Source organism: Rhinolophus ferrumequinum, chromosome 18 (genome assembly GCF_004115265.2).
Source record: "Rhinolophus ferrumequinum isolate MPI-CBG mRhiFer1 chromosome 18, mRhiFer1_v1.p, whole genome shotgun sequence".
Taxonomy (NCBI): domain Eukaryota; kingdom Metazoa; phylum Chordata; class Mammalia; order Chiroptera; family Rhinolophidae; genus Rhinolophus; species Rhinolophus ferrumequinum.
Window position 1 is genome coordinate 40,693,312 of NC_046301.1, and position 20,780 is coordinate 40,714,091.

A 20,780-nucleotide genomic window follows, 5' to 3' on the forward strand; every position below is an offset into this window, starting at 1 on the left:
TGGCTCAAAATGGATCCAGGAGGTTGGAACGAAGGAGGGACTTTGGGTCCCTCACAGTTCCAAATGTGTTCGGTCTTCAAGCAGGATGAATTAAAAAGCAAACTTATTTAAGAGAGTTTTAAGTAATAAGTAAACTGTTTTTATAAGTTATATGCTTTCATCTTTTTAATTTTTATTATGGAGAGTACCAAATATACACAAAAGTAGAGAGAATAGTGTAATGAGGCTGATATATCTAGCATGTAATTTGAACAATTGTAAGTAGCTATGGAGACAGTTTTCTTTTATTCAAATTCCCCACTCCACGCAGATTCTTTTGAAGCAAATTCTAGACAACACATCACTGCATCTGTAAATATTTCACTATGTTCCTCTAAACAACACTCTTTTTTGAAAACCATAACCATTATCATTTCTGAGACAAAATGTCAATAATACTTATCAAATATCCGGTCAGTGTTCACATTTCTCCAATTTTCTTATAATACTTTTAGAATCTTTTTGTTCAAACTGAGATCTAAATAAGGTCCATGCATTATAGCTGGTTTTATATCTCTTAAGTCTTTTTTATTCCACAGCCCCTCACTTCATTTCTCTCTCTCTCTCTCTCTTTCTCTTTTTCAATTTTCCTTGAGATTTTTATTTTGTTTAAGCAGTTTTCCAGTCTGTATTTTTCTGACCTCATCCTGTTGGTGTCATTTAATATGTTCCTTTTCTCTATGTATTTCTTGGAAATTGGTCATTAGATCCAGAAGTCTTCATCAGATAGATGTTTGTTTGTTTGTTTGTATTAAAATTAATGTTTAGATAGTGTCTACTTTCATCAGGAGGTATATAATGTTTTATTGACTTTCTTTTTACGATATCAATAATGATGACTTTTGCCTAGATTTGTCAATTTGCTTTATTAATTCGGATTGCAAAATGGTAACATCTGCCATTCTATCTTCATTTATTATTAGTTGGAAAACATCTATAAGGACAAATTCCACTCATAAACTATTTGACTAACTGAAGTATAGATTTTACAAGAAAAGAAGAATAAATGATTGATTCTCTACTTATTTACTGTTTTAAAAATAATAGAGGGGTTATTTAGCTTCCTTCAAAAGTAATCAACGAGGATCGAACCCCACCCCACCTCCAGGATCATTAAAACTTATGATTGAAACACATTATTAATCCTCACTGTGATCATTAATACTTCTTAAACCCTTATTGAGTCTCAAGCGGTGGCAACTTAGGCCAGTGGTAACTTCTTCAGGCTAGCTCTCGAGTCCTTTAGATGCGATCGTGCAGTCTCGCATGGCTACCCTACTTGTGTCTGTTTTTATCTGTTTGTCTGCCCATACCTGGAATCAGCTGTTTCTCCCCAAGAATCCTTGGTTCTGTTTAGTGGGAAACACTATTTAGAGAACAAGATCTACTGGGGGATTTATTACAACTGCATCGATCATTATTTCCAGGTCTTTTTAGTGGTCAAAGCTAGGAAATACGATTTTTTTAAAATATAAAATACACCTTCTGTTTTCCAGGTAACAAATCATTAGTATACAGTACACAAATGACAATAAGTTGTCTTTTCCATCATTATCTCTTGTTCTTTTCTCTGTTATTGCATTGACTTAGTCTTGTAGAACATTGTTTATTAATTTTAATTTTAGACATCTTTGTCTTGTTCATAATAAACATTTATAATAATCAATGGATAAAATGAAGACTTCTTTCAAGCAAATTCCCCTTAAATTGAGGAATTAATACTATTTAAGGTGCCAGCACTCTATAGCCCATGGGTCAAATCCAACCCACCTCTTTTTTTTGGTAAGGCCTATGAATCAAGAATGGTTTTTACATTTTTATATGACTGAAAAAAATTGATAAAACTATACTGAAAGTAGAATGACTAAAATATATAGACACAACAAAATATCTATGATAATTTTTCAGTCCAAGAGTAAATCAAAACTGCAATGATAACTTAGAAAACACTGAAATTTGAACTTCATATAATTTTCATGTATCATGAAATATGTTCTTCTGATTTTTTTTCAATCATTTGAAACTGTTTGGGTACAGATCAACAAATTCCAAAAAAAAAGTCACTGTGCATTTTTATGTTAGGAAGTTTCTAGCAATTTCTGAATAAGCAATTCAATACTGCTTTGCTTTTCTTGTCTAAATCAGGATCTAATTTTGTCTCTGACAATTTAGCAGTAAGCTCTGCACAGCGGTAGAGAAACCAGACAGCCAGTGGTGCCAATTTTTGGCAAGTTCAGTCTTAGAGGGTGCAGTACAGGATCCACAGCCAGGCACAAGTGGGTTTGAACACAGCTTCATTCTTACTGACTGATTGTTCTTGGCAAATTATTAAACTCCTTAAGTCCCATTTTCCTCATCTGTAAAATGGGGATACACAGTATATACCTTCTAGGGTTGTGATGAGGTAGTGAAGCAATGCATGAAAAGCACTTAACACAATGCTGGACATTTGAAAATGCTCAATAATTTATATGTATTATTACATTATTACTACAGGAACCATCACCATCACCCTCATGATGCCCTAAAGAACTCTTGTAGGTTTTATGGGATCATGAAGCTTTAAAACCTTTAGAACTTTAAAAACAAAACAAAATACTATGTCCAACTCCTAGGAGCCTTTTCATCTAAAAGAGACAAAAATAAAAGAGACAAAGTGCCAGATGTGGTAGAGGGGACAGATGTCCCTACATGAGGAAGGACATCCAGTGAGGAATTCGGGACCCAACTCAAGAGGACAAAAAGAAAAAAAAAAAAAAAGAGCAACAACTTGGAGAAAAGTTTGTAGTGACTCTGGTTAAAGTAAAAGTATGAATGTTAGGAAGCTAGATGAGGCTGAGTTCTGTGGAGGACCCTGATTATCAAGCAAATGACAAGCATTTTATAAGCACTCGGCAGCCATTGGAGTATGTTGAGCACTGTAACATCAAAAGGCATCATCAAAGGAAAATACAGATGCTCCTCAACTTACAATGGGGTTACATCCTGATAAACCTAAGTAGAAAAAATCATAAATCAAAAACGCATTTACTACACCTAACCTACTGAACATCAGAGCTTAGTGGAGCCTACCTTAAGTGTGTTCAGAACACTGCATTAGCCTACAGTTGGGGAAAATCATTCACTGCCTGCGCAGCCTCACGAGAGAGTAACGTACCACATATCACTAGCCCGGAAGATGATCAAACTTCAAAATTTGAAGTGTGGTTTCTGCTGAATGTGTATCATTTTCACACCATTGTAAAGTCGAAAAATTTAAGTCGAGACATCATAAGTAGGGGATTATTCTTACAATGTAATTGAAAACCACTGGCCAAAAGTTAGCAAAGCCAGTATTTTATAAATTTGAGATTCTCATTAAAATATACAATTCCAATATTCAGGAGAGAAGAAATTCATAATTATTAGGCAGTCAATATGACATTGCTTTAAAGAAAAAAGGGAATATTCGGATAACCCCATTTTACGTGGATTATTTGAATGAATTCCAACTTATTTTTAAATTCAAGCAAAACAATTTGCATATGTAGACTCAGCCTAAATTTCATGTTTTCATTATTTAAAGATTCACAGCAAACAGCAAGGCTGTTTTACTGCTGACAACCAATGCAACCATATCCATTGGGTCTGCTCCATAATTAATGTTGCACATGGAGATCAGTGAGAATGGTCTTGGAGCCTATTACAAAGAGATTACACTCACAGGGGCTAGTCAGTCAAATGTGAGAAACTCAAATGCGTTTGGCATCATCTGAAACTTTTAAAATAGACAAAAGGATGTTTGTCGTTTGCTTGTTTTCCTAGCCAGTTGGCCTGTTGGCTTGCAAATAACATGTCTGAATCTTTGTGTTTTCTTCCAGGGTCTTTCTTCCCTGATTTCAAGCCCTCAGAAACAGTTTTTAAAATCACGTTTTGGCTTGGATACCTAAACAGCTGCATCAATCCCATTATATACCCATGCTCCAGTCAAGAGTTTAAAAAGGCCTTTCAGAACGTCTTGCGAATGCAGTGTCTTCGCAGAAAGCAGCCTTCCAAACGTGCCCTGGGCTATACCCTGCACCCACCCAGCCATGCACTGCAGGGGCAGCACAAGGACCTGGTACGCATCCCCGTGGGCTCAGGAGAGACCTTCTATAAGATCTCCAAGACGGATGGGGTCTGTGAATGGAAGTTTTTCTCTTCCCTGCCCCGTGGAGCAGCCAGGATTACAGTACCCAAAGACCAATCAGCCTGCACCACAGCCCGGGTGAGAAGTAAAAGCTTTTTGCAGGTCTGCTGCTGCATGGGGCCCTCGACCCCCAGCCATGGAGAGATCCATCAAGTTCCAACCATTAAGATCCACACCACCTCCCTCAGTGAAAACGGGGAGGAAGTCTAGAGGACAGGAAAGGTCAGAAGGAAGGGGGAATAATCTTAGGCAGTCACTCCACTTGCTACTCGAAAGTCCAGTTCACTCTTCCTGGATTTCAAGACAGGACCCTCACACCAGGGACTATCTGGGAAGGGGTGGGGGAGGAGAGCTGACTCTCGGGCCATGGGTCGGGCTCAGGTTGAAGGGAAGATGTCACAAGCACTCAGTTCAAAATGCGGATAAACAGCACTTCTTTGAGGCTAATGTTCTCTCGGGCATCCTTCTCCACGTCTGGCCCTTTCAATGAACAACACCATGGGAAACAGAATTCCATACAGAATCCAAAAGACTATAAATACAGGATCATGATTTCATCATGAATATTTTCAGCACACACTCTAAGTTTGGATCTATTTCTTGGTGGAGTGAGGGGATTTTATTTTCAGGCTACACTTACTGACAGCCACGCTGGATATTTATGGGGAGAGGGCCTGGAGAGGAAGAGCCTTAAGATGGTGGCTGATATCCAAGCACATTATTTTTAGAGCAAGTTCTAAACTCCACCATTTTTGATACATCCAAGGTATCAGCTTGGGTGAACCCTGACAGTGAGATTTACCTTTTGCTACAATGTGACTGGATACTGCACCTGATGCCTTTTAAGGATGAGGGTGAGGGGCACTCATTATGTCTCTGAACTAATGGAGACACATCCTCTATGCTTGGGTCTTAGAGAGTGTTGAAAGAATCCGTCAGTGAGAGGATGGCTTTTTCTAATAGAAGGCAGTAGAGATGAGGGTCATTTTTTCAACTTAACTACTATGGACAAAATTCCACCAAGCAGTTCCAAGATCAGATGGAAGAAGTCTTTTCGTATGACATAGTTAATGATCAAGCAGTTGGGGTGGGTGCTAATTTCGTGCCAAAGTAGAGGCTTCAAAATTGCCCCACAGCCTTTTTGACATGGCCTAGTAAGGCCTTTCTTGGTAAATCACTTACATTTTTCTAGAACTCGTCTAGAAAATCCACAGTTTATCATATTTTGAAAAGTACATCTTGACTTCCATTTTTTCTCAGCTGCTTCACTATTACATATTGAATGAGGTTCAAGGTCCCCAGGGCCTCTATAGCATGTTGGAATGAACTTTATAATCCAGGTGTATCCTTCAAAAACTTTGGGAGATACACATGCTTAGCTTGGGAAGATACTGACTAATCACCAAAAACCCATCAAAATTAGGAGTTTGCAAAGAGTTTTTTCAACCATTTATTCTGGTAAAAGATCCAGTCGCCTATTCAATTTACCTATTCCCACTTTCTACAAGAACTTGAGGAACACGCTATTTTTTACTATGTGTGCCAAATTTTGGTAAACCTTAATAACTCCGCATACTACTAAATATGAAGGGGGTAACTATATGTAAAAATTAAAATATTTTTCACATTCCACAATAAGAGTTTAAACTAAGATTTGTGTTTTGGGAATAATTCTCGACTAGAATCACTGGTCTAAAACCACTGACCAATTTGGTAGCCTCTTCTCCCATATTTGGGTAATTTCCTCTAAGAATTTTGAAGCGGATTATAGCCATTATTTAACCTTGATGACAAAAGGTAGTGGTCTCATCATCTTTTCCTTCTTCCCTTGCAACAAAATGATAATTTCCTTACATCCTTCTGGAAAGGTTACTATCTTTGCATAGTGCCATGGAGGCGAAGGTGGCGTGTGGCTTTGAGTTGGGTTGTTGTTGTGTTTGGACACAGAATATTACTACTTTCTGGAGGGTGTCTTCTTGCTGACCAGATAGATAGACACTCTGCCTGTGCTCATCATTTGGATTCTGGCGTTAGATGTTGGTTGGATATTTAGACTCTTCTGGTCTGTCTGTATGTTCCATAACAGCTCTACCAGATGTGGGTGTCCTATTATGGATGTAAGCACCAGGGAAGGACTTGAATATGAAAACCTCACTTCTCTTCTGCCTTAATAGGAAGGATAAGATTCATTGTTCAGAGGAGCTTCTTTCAGCATCTGAATTTAAAAAGAAAAAAAAAAATCTCTTTTGCCAGCTCCCCTTATCGGAAGAGCATCCTCATGAAATAATGGTAATAGTTTTTCTTCACCAAAATATGGTTCCATGTTTAAGAGGATCTTTAAACATCTTTATGGACAAATTTAAATGTTAGATATTAGAAAGCTTAAGATCACCAGAAAGTTAGCATTGATGCCACTGCTAATCAAAATAAATAACTAAAGAATCTTTCCATCATCAGATTAAGAACCATGAAAATTATATTCCTGCTAAACTATCCATAAATAATTGTTTGCTACACTCTTCTTTAACCCCACTCCCTCCAGGGAGGCCAACTTTAACATTATTTTCCTTTCCCATAACATGATATTATGTATAAACATGCCAATTTTACAAGAAATTAGTGATGTCACCCAAGATTTAGTCAAAGCGGAATAAACAATATACAAGTTATTTTTTACTCATCCACAAAAGTCTCTGTACCTTTGAGCATGCCAAAAACTATCTAAAATTGTCACAGTTAAACAAATGATTGTCATATTTATACTCACATATTTACTGCTTCTATTTAGAGTTTGAAGAATTTACCCAGAGCCACAGTGGTCAAAATGTCTTCTCTAAGTGTTCTAAGAGGCAGTTGCTTTGGGATTGTCTCAACATCACAAAAAGTCAACTTGACATTATGGGACAGGTGAAATCTGAGTTTCTTTTGCAATTCAAATTGCATGCATTAAGAGAAACCTTGAATCTCTTTATCCAAAAATGTCTCCAAACTTTTGCAAGGATTTCATAAAAGCATTTTGCTTGTCACAGTTTTCTTCCTTTTGCCTCTGTCGTGTCTCATCCAAGACGGCTTCTGCCTGTAACCACTCAACCAGGGCAGGCTAATACTCTCCAAAATATTAAGACTTCTAGCTCTCTCACCACGTTCTTGGATTGGTCCATTCATCGTAGAGTGATATTTGGGTAAATAAGTATTTTCTTAAGGTTTTTTTGTTAGGTGTGCCAGGCATCTTGTACCCATTGTCTCTAAACCTCATAGCAATTCCACTATTCATATTTTACACGTAAAAACCGGTAGTTAAGAGTAATTAAGGATTGGCCCAAGGCCAAGAAGGAACCAGGATTCAGTCCCGAGTCTCTCTAACACTAAACTCTGCATGTTTCTTTTTTTTTTCCAGAGCACCCCTGCCTCATAAACAGTGGGGGTAAAAGTCCCCCATTTGGGACTGGGTATGCTGAGGATACTAAACCATACCCAAACTTTTAAATGTTTTGCTTCTTTGGGATTCGCCTTCTAATTAACCTTGGTAAATACGCTGTCAAGTCTTCATTCCAGCCAAACCCAAGAGCAAGTGATGAAGGAAAGGGTTTGTACGCACAATTCCATTAGCCGGCTCCACTTTCTTGGGGCTTGTGGCCTGGAATGTTACTCAAGCCTTGCAAGAAAGATAAATGATATCCAATTGGGAGAAGGTGGACATATAAGAGAATGAGGCTGCGTTGCGTTGGCCTACAAACAGCAAAGCACAGTTCTGGATACGAAACACACTGTGTAGTGCGCTGAAGTTGTTGATTACCAGGCACAGTTAACCAGCACACTTCCAGGAAGTATATCCCTTTTTAAAGTAAATAAAAAACAAATATGACACCACTCTTCTCAGCTGTAGTCCAGCATTTTTTTTTTTTTTTGAGTTGGAGAAAGAGAGAAGGAATTATAGGCATTTCACCAGGATTACACAGAGCTCAGAGAGTGTGTGTCAAACACGTGAGTGTCACGCCTGTCACCGTAGGATCATGGTTCAGAATGCTGATCTCCAGGTAGCCCCAGACCTAGGCAATCTTTACGAATGAAAAATCGGTTGGCAGCTGTGGTTCCTTATTAGATGGCGTTCCCATGCTCCTGGATTTCCTTTCACAAATGAAAGCTTTATGCCCTTTGCGTCTTGGCTCCCAGATCTCTTCACAGTAAGCCATCCTGGAGACCTTATGGCCCAGTAGGTTTTATGGTTATGGCCTGGGAGTGAGAACATTTCAGGAACTATTTGCTTAGGAAGGTGATTATCCAGTCTTTAATCACAGCTACTTACTCACAGCTTGACACACACTCTCACTTGTTTCTGGGGCTGGTTCTGCTCAGGTCCTTTTGCCAAAAGGGATGCTGCCTCTGCATAAGGGAGTACTTGTTGACTTAATTAAGGAAACAGCTCTACTCATCAGCAAAGGGAGAAGGGAGCCCAAGCACAGAGAAGGTAAACTCTGCAAGCAAAAACAGGGTGACAGAAAAGAAGGCAGAGGTGCTAACTATGGAGACCACATCAGAAGTATGCTCACTTGTTGCTCTGATTTCTTTTTTACACTACTAGGACTTTTAAGCATGAAACCACCTGCACGCAGCTCCAGTCGAGCCTGGTTGGAACACTGTTGGCATCTGCTCCTTGTCTACAAACTGTGCTGTGGAGCAGGGCTGAGCCCAGGCTGCTGCGGGGTCCACCATCTTCAAAAAGCAATGGCAGCAGTGGCCTCCTGGCCTCCAAAGTCCCTGCAAGTTGAGTGAGTGGAGATGACCATTGGGGGACGGGGCTGGCAAAAGCAAGTCAGGATTTCAGCAGAGGAACCCCCAGCCCCGGACCAGTGCTCCCATCAGCATTACCTCATTCATGCTCCCCCAGACTCAAATGCTAGGAGGGCTGAGAATGGACCTTATCTGCTGTGTGCAGGAAAGTGTCGTTTCTTCTTCGTTCCTGCAATGTGGATTACTGAGTCTCCCACCTAAAAAGGTTATGGTGGTTGGGGTGGGGGCTGTTGAGAAGGAGAAGGAAGACCTACCAAGGACACTGCTCAAAGCAGTGGAAAGATGGATGGTTCTGTAATATGTTGCTGCAACTGATAAGCAAGGAACTGCCATAAAGCTGATGCTTATTCATTTGCAAAGACAAAGTAGTTGCCTTTCCTTTTCGTGTGACTCAGGAGTGATTACATTACTTTCCCTCCCTACCACAGTCAACATGGCCGCGTTACAAACTGGACAGGATTATTGATAAACTATAAGAAATACAAACTTAATTAGGCAAAAAAAGAAATCTAAGAACAAATTTATACTCTATCTGGAGAGGAAAAATAAAATAAAGGCACTATTAAAAAGCCTGCATATAGTAGGTGCCTATTAAAGAAGTGAACACAGATAATCCCAACAGGAAAACTCCAAATACTCTCTTCCATTTATACAATACTTCATGCTTGTCAAAGTACTCCTGCCAATCTCATGTTATTCCTGAGTATTATGCCATAATACAGATTATCTGCATTTAGCATATGAAGAAATGAGGTGGGGTGGGGAGAGGCTTAAGGATTTCTTTGAATATCCCCATATCCAGCCTCTGACTCCTTTTGCCATGAACCTTCAATATCCCCAAGGTCCACTGTGTTTCTTGAGGCCCTGACTTTCATATTTCCTTCCTTCCTCGCTGATCTATATTTTCAGCTTGATTTGTACCTTCTCTCCTATTCCAGCTCTGCCAGACGCTGGGTAGTACAAGTTCTAGGAGCTGCGTGCTTATTTGTCTATGCTTCTCTCATTGGCCAAAAGACAAGATGATACAATTCTGCTCTTTCTCCCTAGATAGGCAGCAGCTGAGCTAAGGAAATAAGCAGAGTGGGGGTCTCTTGGCTTGCACTAAGGGTGACATGTAAGGCAAAGCCAGCACTGATTGACAACTTACGGACCTCGGGAATGGAAAGGGAGTTTCAAGACACTCCCTTCCCGGGGAGCCTGGGGGTCCCTGTACACACCCTGACCATGACTCTCACTTCCTCTCCTGCACCAGGATGCACTTGGCAAGAAAAATACAGAGAAGCACAGACAGTTCCCAGCTTAGGAGCTGGGCGTGTTCCAAGCTCATCTGCTGCAAGTCAAGAAAGCGTTCTTCCAAGAGGCATTGTTATACATGGAGGAAAGGGAGGATGCTTCCAGATGAACCAAAGAATAAAGACCTACTTAGTGCACACCAGGGAGTGACGAACTTTTCCTATAAATGGCTAGAGAGTAAATATTGTAGGCACTGTGGGCCATGCAGTCTCTGTCACACATTGTTTTTTTGTTTAAGTTTGCGGGGGGGCAACCCTCTAAAAATGTAGAAACCATTCTCAGTTCACAGGCATCGGCCAGATTTAGCTGTGGGCTGTAGTTTGCCATCCCTGATCCACGTGTCTCTCGCTTACAAATAATAGTGCAAATAATGCTGAGCAGTGGATTTTCGTGTTCAACACACAAGCACCTTTTTAAAAATATGCCATTGACACATCCCCACTTGACGACAGGAGTGTTCCCAACCTGCATGAATTGTTAGGTAAAATGACAGGTTCATATTCAGGGGTGCGACCTGTCTACCCAAAAGATACACTTTAGTATATCATTGTGATTTTCTTTCTTTTTTTTTTTTTAATTAAAGTTTATTCGGGTGACAACGGTTAGTAAAGTTACACAGATTTCAGGTGTACAATTCTGTAATACATCATCTATAAATCCCATCGTGTGCTCACCACCCAGAGTCAGTTCTCCTTCCATCACCATATATTTGATCCCCTTTACCCTCATCCATCACCTCCCTGTGATTTTCAACATAGGTATCAGGATAAGAGAGAAGCACCCACCACCCTCTCCCACTGTTGGCAGAGCCCAGGGGAGTCCACAGGGTCTCTCAGCTCTTTACCTCGCTGGCAATATCCCCCAGCACAATCCGGCTGGCTCTGAGAGCAGAAATAGCTAACAGGGACCATCTGACCAGGGCCAATGGGAAGTCCCTCCAGGCCCCTGCCGATAGCCACAGGCTTTCAGGCCACACTTACCTTCTCGGGAAGGTTTACTGACCACAGCGTCCATCCTCTCCAGCCCCACTTTCAATGCCCTGTGTTGTGGTGAGCTCCAGGGGAGGCTCTCCAAGGCCCCGGCACAGGGCGCTGGGGTCAGGCCTTCCCAAGGGGCCAGGGTGGCCTGCAAGCCTGTGGTGGTCAGCAGGCTGCAGACATCTGGGAGGGACGTCAGGACGTGGTCCCAAAGACAAACATTGCTTTCTAACAGCTTTCTTCTCCTCCTCCTATTCCTTCTTTGTTTCCTGTTTTTCCTTTTTGTTTAAGTCTGAAATCACCTAAGTGGACTCGAAACGGCATTACTATGGGAAAACATAGTGAGCCCTCCCCTGGGATGATGACGCCTTATTTCTCTGAGCTAACACTTTGTTGGAGGGACCTCCTTCCCCGTCCTCGCCCCAGTGCTGACAGGCAATGAGGGAGAGGAAGACGGTCTCGGTTGGAAACTAGGTGTGCCGTTCCCGTTCCCATGACCCAGGGAAGGGTGTCTGCAGCATTGAGGAATGAGACTTTCCAGCCAGCTCGGGCTGGGTCTTGAATGGTAGTAGGTGCAGAACTGATATGGAAAGCCCTGGAAGGATAGGGGCCAGTAATAGCACCCTTGCCTCCACTGGGCAGAGAAAGGAGGGCTTGGGCCACCACTGTGTGGCAGCTTCCCTTCCCTTCTCCTGTCTCCTGTCTGGCTTGATCCTTTCGCTTTCTTCTTTCCAGCCTCCTTTCCTTATCCCTTCCACTCTGTATATAATTCCACCCTCTACTTCTTGCCAAGCTTACAGGCAACGACCGATGATGGGGTGAGTTTCCTTGCTCCAGTGGGTGCCAGTTCCCATGGGATAGTGTTCCGTACATAGCCCTGCATGGCTAGATGGGGCTTCCCTCAGCACCTCCGTGCCCTGCCCACATCAGGCTGCGAGCTGGGGCCTTCCCCTCCCCCCACAGTCTCCAGGGAGCCCAGAGCATGAGACAGGCCCGCAGGGTGCAGGCACACTGAAGGCCCTGGACCAGGCCTTTCACCCTCTGCCCATATTGCTGTCTTTCTAGTCTTATACTATTAGTCATGAAGGGTACAAACATATGCGTAGTTATGTTTTAGAAACAGCTGGTCCTCAGGAGTGAAGTGGTGTCTGTCCCTTCCCCCAGAGGTGTACCTCTTCTTCCAGCTGCCACCTCTCATTCGCTGACAGTTTAAAACCCTCTGACAGCTTTCCAAGCCCCACAAAGTCACCTTCTCCTTCTCCTCTTACTCTCTTTTGCCTCTTGCCTTTGTGGTTTTTTTCCCTTTCACTTTCCCTTAAGTCCTTCAAAGCCCTGATTAATCTCGTAAAGTAAACTTGGTTTCATGTTAGCATTGAGCAATGACTCATCTGTCAGAAGCAGGAGCGTCTTCTTCCCTGGTGCTCTGGCTCCGCGTCCCTCTCCCACCAGCCCATCTGCTCCTGGAACTTGTTCACAGACTCACTCCATCCTCTTACCGTTGGCTTGCACCAGGAGCCTTTCTACTCCAAGCCCAGGAGCCTCTCCTCCCAAAGGTGCTCCTGCTTTTGCTGCCACAGCTCCATGCATCTGCAATCCCCCTGTATTAGGCTGTCATAGCCAAGGACCACAGGCTAGGGGCTTAAACAGCACACATTTCTTCTCTCACAATTCTGGAGCCTGGAAGTCCGAAATCAAGGTGTCGTCAGGGTTGTTTCCCCCTTGGCCTCTCTCCTTGGCTTGTGGATGGCCACCTTCTCCCTGTGTTTTCATATCACCTTCCCTCCTGATGTCTGTGTCGTAATCTCCTCTGCTTGAAGGGGCACCAATCAGATTGGATTAGGGCCAATCTAATGACCTCATTTAACTTTAACCACCTCTGTAAAGACCCTATCTCCAAATACAGTCCCACGCTGAGGTCCTGGGGGTTAGGATTTCAAAATATGAAATTTGGAGGGACACGATTCAGCCCATAACATTTTCCTCCGCACTATTTCCTTTTAGCCCCCCAAAATTTATTTACAGTTCTTTTCCCAGATAAGAAGTTCAAATTCAGCCCTTCCTAATCACCCTGTCTCAGTTTCTATAGCAATTGTCTGCAAATTGCATTTGGCAACTAATTGTGCACTTTATTATAATCTTTCTGTTGCTTTTTAAAATGTGTGTGTGTGTGTGTGTGTATGTATGTGTGTGTGTGTTTGTTTTTTCACTTTAAAACATACTTCACACTGTACCTATCCAGGTTCTGTCTTCTCAACTAGATTAAAACTGGAGGGCAGGAACTGTCCTCTCATTGCTTATGCACACAGCAGTGCTCAGCCCTGGGTGGTCTGAGGACAGAGACCCCTCCTTAGCCAGGAGAGAGGGAAGAAAGAGGAAGGAGGGACAAGATCCAAGCATCAGTTACAGGCAGGGGCTGGAAGATGAGGTCCACAGGGACTTAGAAATACCAGATGACCCACCAGCACTTCTGATACCAGATGACGCCCTGGGCTTCTGAGAAGTTACAGGGAGATTCTCATCAGGGGTGCAGAGCACAACCGTGGAGAATCCCAGGTTAGTACCATCTCGAGCCAGGGAGGTCCAGGATTTCCCCAGGAGACATCTGCACCCAGAAAAGCAGAACTCCATCGCTGAATGAGACAGACCCGAGACCCTGAGCTCAAGGTGAGTCAGCAAGACGGGATCAAGAACCAATGGCAGAACTCAGCCCCGGGAGATGGGTCACTGAGGAGCTGCGATCGCCATGAGGCCTCAATCCCAGTGACGGGTGAGTAAACACTATTTCAATGACATCTGCCTTACATGGGGATTAGCTTGGAAAGTGGGTGCCAACAAGCCTTCGGGTAGCTTTTCTTCTCCTTTGTCTCACAGTCTAAGAAAGAGTAGAGGAAAGGGAGCTACACTGACTTGGTTGGAGGTGAGGAGGCAGACAGCCATCTCCTACTAAAAGGCATTGCATGCAGACCGTCTGAAGACCGTCTGCCCCTAGGACCTAAGCCCTCGGTGGCTATAATGGTACCGTCATAACTGCTGCTCTGCCTGTCTCTCGGGTGCAGCTGCCCGTTCTGCGTGGCTTTAGGGTACATTGGCCTGATCACCTTGCTTTTCTGAAGAAATTCTATCCCATTCCTGTTTCATCAAACCACCCGATCCTCTTACTGTAGACAAATTTACTGCCCACGTGATGCTTCCCTGACAGCGGCAGACTGATGTCTTTTCTTTGCCTGATTCCTACTGAGAAGCAAAGAGCATTTATCCTCATTTGGAAGACTCGGGACTGCACTAACTGCATTGTATCCGCTGTCCTGCTTTTGGGGCAGGGAATAATGCTGCTTTGGTTTCCTGTCCCCTCCCCAGGGACCCTCACATTGGAAGGGTTTCTGGTCCCACAATATCCAGGGAATGCCCTTGTTGTTTAAAATAATGTGGTTCACCAGCTTCAGTACAATCTGGAAAAATAGCATGAAAAGGCAGGGCCTACAAAACTAGTAAGCATAGTTAGGCCAAAACCATCCAAAAACGGTTTGAATGATTGTAGCAATGGTTTGTTGATTTATCCACTAAAAAAAACAACTTGGTTTTCTCCGCTACTCCTGTCCCCATTCCTTTTGCTAACCCCCGCCTTAACTTTCATAATGAAAAGATTTCAGCTCTGCAGCTTGGCTAATTAAAGTCTCAGGGGTTGGAAGGCCCTTGGCTCATTAATCAAAAGCTGAACGCCAGGATGAATGCTTCTCAGTCCACAGTGCCTCCCGCACCCAGCCCCTGTGTCAGAGCAGTGGTGACAGTCATTGTAAAGAGCAGGGAAAGAGGGAGCATGGGTGAATAGGTAGGCACACGACCCTCTTTAATCAAAAATAAGCATACCCAAATTCAGTCTGGCAAAATAGGGAAGCTATTAAAAAGTAAGCTGATGAGGTATTCTAAAAAGCAAACCAAGCAAGTAGGACCAAATATTTAAGTAACAACTCATGACTAGTTTTCTATGTACTTCCTTAAGGGGGGTAAACATGTATTGGGGAGCCACTGAATTAAAAAAAGTGGGGTCCCATGTTTGCTGTTGTCTCCAGCAGCTCAGCAGACCCTCTGCCTCCTTATTCTGACCATCACACACAACCCTCAGCCCTAAACTTCAGCCCACGAGCACTGACATTCTGCAATAGAAAGGTTGCTTCCGCTTTTACAGCCCGAATCCAAACACATGCTATCTTCATCAGATGGGGAAGGAGGAAAATAGTTTGTTGTCTCTGGGGTATAACAAGTCACAAGCAGTTCACTCTCCAGTATTCCCACACCTACTTAACCCAATAGTGCAGACAATGAAATTAGTTTGCATATACTGTGACGAAGTATGCAGAGAGAAACTTGAAATAGTAAAAATTACATTTTGGAGCATCTACTCTGTGCCAAGCCCCTTGCACATTTTGATATGGTAAAATGTAAGGTGTTACCGTTATACTACAAAAGGAATGTTTTCACAGAGAACCCATACAGTGATACGGTGTGAGAAGAGGAAAGACAGGAATGTCTGGAGGGAGTTCAGGGAAAAGAGAAAACCTGGGAAAGTTGAGGCTCCTGTGGACCTCTTCCTGGAGTGCATCTGTGCTGCCCACCCAGCTTGCTGAACCCTTGGCCTGACCTTACCAGGTCCACCCAGAGCCCATCGTAGGACAGGGTCTTGTGAATCAGTGTTGTGGGAAGAGCGGAGGCCTGGGAGCCGCAAGGCCTGGGCCTAATTTCGGGCTCCATCTCTGTACCTAACTAAGTGATTCTGGACCAGTCATTTGAGCCCTCTGGGCTTCATTTTCCTTGCCTGTGAAATGGGGTAGTCGGCAAATGAAACGGAGTAAAACATATGACATCACAGTAGACCCCAGTAAATGATAGCACTCTTTCCTGCTCTCAAATGTTATGTAAATGCTATATATTTCCCCTCCCAAGTGCTATATAAATAAAGCGTTATTATAAATGCGGTCACCTTTAAAGGTATCTTAAAGCACTGAAAACTCCACATGCAGGAAATGACAGAATAAGTCTTTCCATTTCCTTCGCTCTTTCTCCTAGTTCAGGGTAAGTGTCCCAAAGTTAGTCATCACCACCACTTCGAGACACAAATTACCCTTTTATCAGAAAGGAAGGACTAAACGGGCGTTGTATCATTGTTTGGGCGCTATCATTCCTAAATTTACGGTACTAGACACCAAATTCCAAGTTTCAATCATTTCTTCCCCACCCCCGACCCCCCACTATGTTATTTTCTGGAGTTGGAAATATCCCTTCCAGAACATTTGTTTTAATTTTTAAAAATCAGACTCCCTGTATGACTTTGAAACTTTCCACCAAGCTCTCAGATTATAGACGGCCCTGAACAAGGGTACACTTTGCTGGTGTTTGACATCTTTCTCACCTTGACTACTTACTTGGCATTGGAAGTATTTTGTTATCGTCGTTGTTCTATGAAAGACACTATACAGAATGCTGTCATTGTGTAAAAGATGTATGTGTGTTTGTAGAACCAATGTCAGGGGAAAGAGAAGTAATTTTGACCACTGGAAGACAATAGAGCATTTCAAGGAAAGCTTGGGTTTAAAATCATCTCAGGAAATAGGTCTGGGCAATGCTTGGCCTGAATAACTGTCAGAAGCAACTGTTTACAAGACAAAACAGCAAATTCCTAGGCATGACCCAAAGGCAGTTTTGATTTCAGCTGGAGTCGAAACCCACATCATGGAAGCACCAGCTCACAGTCTGAATTCCAATTTCAAGTGCTGCCAGTGAGAGCTTGGGCATTTCTGTGGACCCCTTTAAATGATCCCCAGGACCCTTCTGAGCAGGTGCCTCAGAAGGCAGTCCATACTGCAATCCCGCTTCACCATGACTCAGCCTGTCTAGTGCAGTCAGCCGTACTCAAAGGCTGTGTTTGGCAGGGATCTGCTACCATCTCCCTGCCAAATGGTCTCTCAGAATCTCAAACTTGTTTTAAATGGAAGGGAAAACTCACGTTTGGGGACGAGGTTATTGGCCCAACTCTGCTTTGTACAAACACAGTTTATGTCTATTTTGGTCTTCTGGGTTTGGAGAAGCAGCAGCTGAGTTGTGGCAAGGGTGAACATGTCCGTGTTGGCCCAAATTAAAAAGAAGAGTTTTCCGTCCTTTCAGTGCTGGGAGAAGGAAAGCAGAGCATCACCTCATAGGGAGCAGAATGTGAGTGGGATGACGAACAGGGAAATAAGTATGGGCCTCGGTTTACAAAGCACCAGCTCTACCAAAGTCTGAACTTGTAAAAATGGGTACATTGATATTGGAGTAAGAATGCTTACTGTACAGAAGGATAAAATTTTGGTCATGTTGATGCATGATGCCTAGTGTATTAAAAGTATTACTATAATTCATTAAAGGTCAATGTGTCTTGATTTTTGAGGAGACATATGTCCATTACATGAAGCCAGCTTCATGTCTGTGAGTGCTGTATCCAGCCCAGCCTCCTTTCCTGCTACCCAGTGTCTTTTCAATCCACTTCAGGAACCTGTACATCTTCCCTGACCCCTGGATTTGCTTCTTTATCAAGCATTCTTCTAAGACACAAATCTAGCAGACGGCTGTTGTCAACACTGAGACAACAGTGATTTAAGGACGTAAAGAGAAAGGAAAACAGGGTTGGGGGAAAATACTCAATATTTTGAGAGTCAGCATAGTACAGCTCCCCCTGTTGCATTCTTCAAACTTAAACACTAAAGTTCCCTGCGTATTCCTCAAATTCTGGGACATCCATAGAAGTAGAAAAAGTCACGCTGCGAAACAAAATCATCTTCTTCCAAGGGAAGCTGCAGCCGCACACAGCGGCTCTTTCATTCATTTATCCGTCTGTAATATCAGTGAAGGCTCCAGGCACAGGTCCAGAGGGGGGAGTGAAACACCGATGCACACCTGGTTCTCACCCTCAAGGTTCCTGTGGTTTGTGGAGAGTACAGCCCAGCCAACAATTGTCGTAGAGCATGGTAAGCGCTGTGACACGTGTATTCACGCAGTACCATGGAAGTTTTGTGGAAGGTTCCCAACCCAGCCTCAAAGTTAGGCTTCTCAAAAATGGTGACCTCTGAGTTGGATCCTGAAGGGCAACATGGAGTGGGACAGAAGGAGTTGTTCCAAGCGAGGAAGGAATGAACCTGTGCAAAGGCCTGTGCTGGGGTGGCCTTCTCCTCCAGGCTGTCAGGGCAGGTGGAAGTCAGCCGTGCTTAGCGTGGTGGCCACTGGCTTTGCAAGCCCTCATCCCTCACATGCCCTGCGGGCAAACCACACCTGCTTTTCTTTTCACTCTTTTTTTTTAAGCCGAGGAAAGACCGAGGATGAGCCTGTAAATGATGAGTTCAGGGGCTTTCCTCGCAGAGCTCCATGTTTGGCTTGGCTGAAAATGGAAAGGCCTTGGTTTCTCAGTTGTCTGATTCTCTTTGTTCTCAAGGCTTAGCGCAGGATTGTGGTGGGATGGCTAACCAGAAAAAAACGTCTATTTCTTTCTCATCATGCAAAGAAATATTTGCTCGAACATGAAGTGGCTAATTCATAAGAATAACTAAATGCTTTGGAAGTCTTAACACACAAATCTTATGCAGTGCAATTCAATGTTTTTAGAAATTGAGGAATTGCTTTTTGCAAGAAAGTGTTGTGCAATAAGTTTTAAGAGCATTTTTTCCTACTAAAAAAAAAAAAAATCCAGAAAATAATTGGATCACTACAGTACCCCAGAGGCTGACTTTCACATCACCCATCATTAAAGGGTCGGTATCTTACGCTCTATCAGGGCACAGTAGGGGTAAAAGGAACCTGGTAGTTTATCCCAGACCAAAGGCAGCAGAGGTGGTAGGAGAAACTGAAATAAAAGTGAAAGCCTTAGAGCAGCTCTTTTACAAATCAGCTAACAATTAGGAAGGGCGGTGACTGGTTGGGCCTAAGGAAAACAAATTTGGAGGTTCACTTTATCTGTGAAATTAAAACTATTTTAGTAAATAAAGCTGATGCTGTTTCAACATGAACCCCGTGACATTTCCTGGCTTACTGCAGCTTTTCTGCTTGTCGCCTCATTAGATTTGTTCAAAATACAAACATGGCATTTCCACATTACAGAGGAGCAAATGTGGGCTGACTGGCTGATTTTAGCTGCTGTGGTTTTCCTATAAGCTTAATGATTGTTGTGGCAAATAAGATCCCTGTGAGATACAACTTCTAACTGTGCCATGTTTGTGAGACACAGCCTCCTCCAGGTTTTGATATTTGGTCTATTGAGTGGATCTTACCACCTTTCCCTCCATATTACAAACAAAGTTCATCTGTATCGTGCTAAGAGTTTGGGTTGTGCTCTATGCTACAAGAGGGAGAATATTCTCCTCAGTCAGAAAAATATATCTGTGTGTGTGAATTGCTCTACTTCAATTTGCTGCAGTATGTTGTACTGACGCGTGTCTACGACATCCAGGCTGCCTACAACAGCTTCTAAAGCATTAAATTCCTTTTAAATGAACTCAGTATCTTTGGAATGTGCTGTTTAAGTGTTTCTGAATTTTCTACATGCCATTTTTACAGGTCCATGTGTTTATGATGTGATGTGGTGAAGAATCACATTCGTTTTCGTTTTCTCTTTAAGAAAACAAATGTACATATTACTAAGAAGATGAATAAATTATGGAAAAATATACTTTATGGATCATGCAGCCCACTGTTGAAGAGGAATTTATTTTATTTGTTTAATAAAGTGACTGTTCAAATTATAAGCATTTATATTGTCCTTCTAAATATGGATGCCATAATACTTAAGTGTTGCTCAATATTGATGTATGTTCTCTAATAAAATATTTTAAACCTCTTTCTTTAAACACATAATGTTCTAGTTCTTTAATCATAATGTTTTGTTAATATGTCTGCTGAGAAGTAGAGTGGGCAGTCAGAGAGGAGAGTTGGTGTCTCTGGCCAGCTGAATAAGATAGATTGTACATGGATATGCTGGCTGACAACATTCAGGGCTCAGGTAAGAGCCCAAACACAACTGCATTGCCAGGTTTAGAGGCAGGGGAAGATGATACTGGACATCAGACACCCAAAAATGCTGAATGTGTTCAAGGCTGGATGTATTAGTGACCCAAAGCCAAGGCAGTAGGTTAGGGGGGCTAGTGGTCAGTGAAGGTCACGGTCAACACAGTTCAAGGAGAGTTCTTCGGTGCAGATTCTTGTGTGACCATGGTCTCAGAGCCTGGAAGCCCCAGCACTACCCTGTTAGCCGATTCCCTCAGTGGGTGTCCTCAGCAGCATGCTGTTACCATGGGGGACGAGATCTCTCGAGTCAAATTATCACAGGTTCCAAGTTCCCTGAGCCGTTCACCACCTAGGCTATCTCAAGCCAGTTATTCAACATCTCTAAATCTTATTTTTGTCTTCTCAAAAATGGGGACAATTTCTGTACATCCCTCAGAGGTTTGATGGGATAATAAAACAAACCAGTGCATGTGCATTGCTGAGAAAAG

At 42.8% G+C, this 20,780-nt stretch overlaps 1 protein-coding gene across 2 annotated transcripts in view; it reads left to right on the forward strand.

Moving 5' to 3' along the window:
* The window catches only part of ADRA1A (adrenoceptor alpha 1A), a 75,796-nt gene extending 64,947 nt beyond the window's left edge, over positions 1-10,849 (forward strand). The window contains exons 2-3 of one of the 2 annotated variants that reach the window (XM_033134266.1): positions 3,900-4,429; positions 8,790-10,849. In XM_033134266.1, the coding sequence (XP_032990157.1) occupies positions 3,900-4,417 (518 nt within the window). In that variant the 3' untranslated portion in view covers positions 4,418-4,429; positions 8,790-10,849. The remainder of the gene's footprint in view (positions 1-3,899; positions 4,430-8,789) is intronic. The other variant, XM_033134267.1, reaches the window with a different exon arrangement.
* The last annotated feature ends 9,931 nt before the right edge of the window (positions 10,850-20,780 follow it).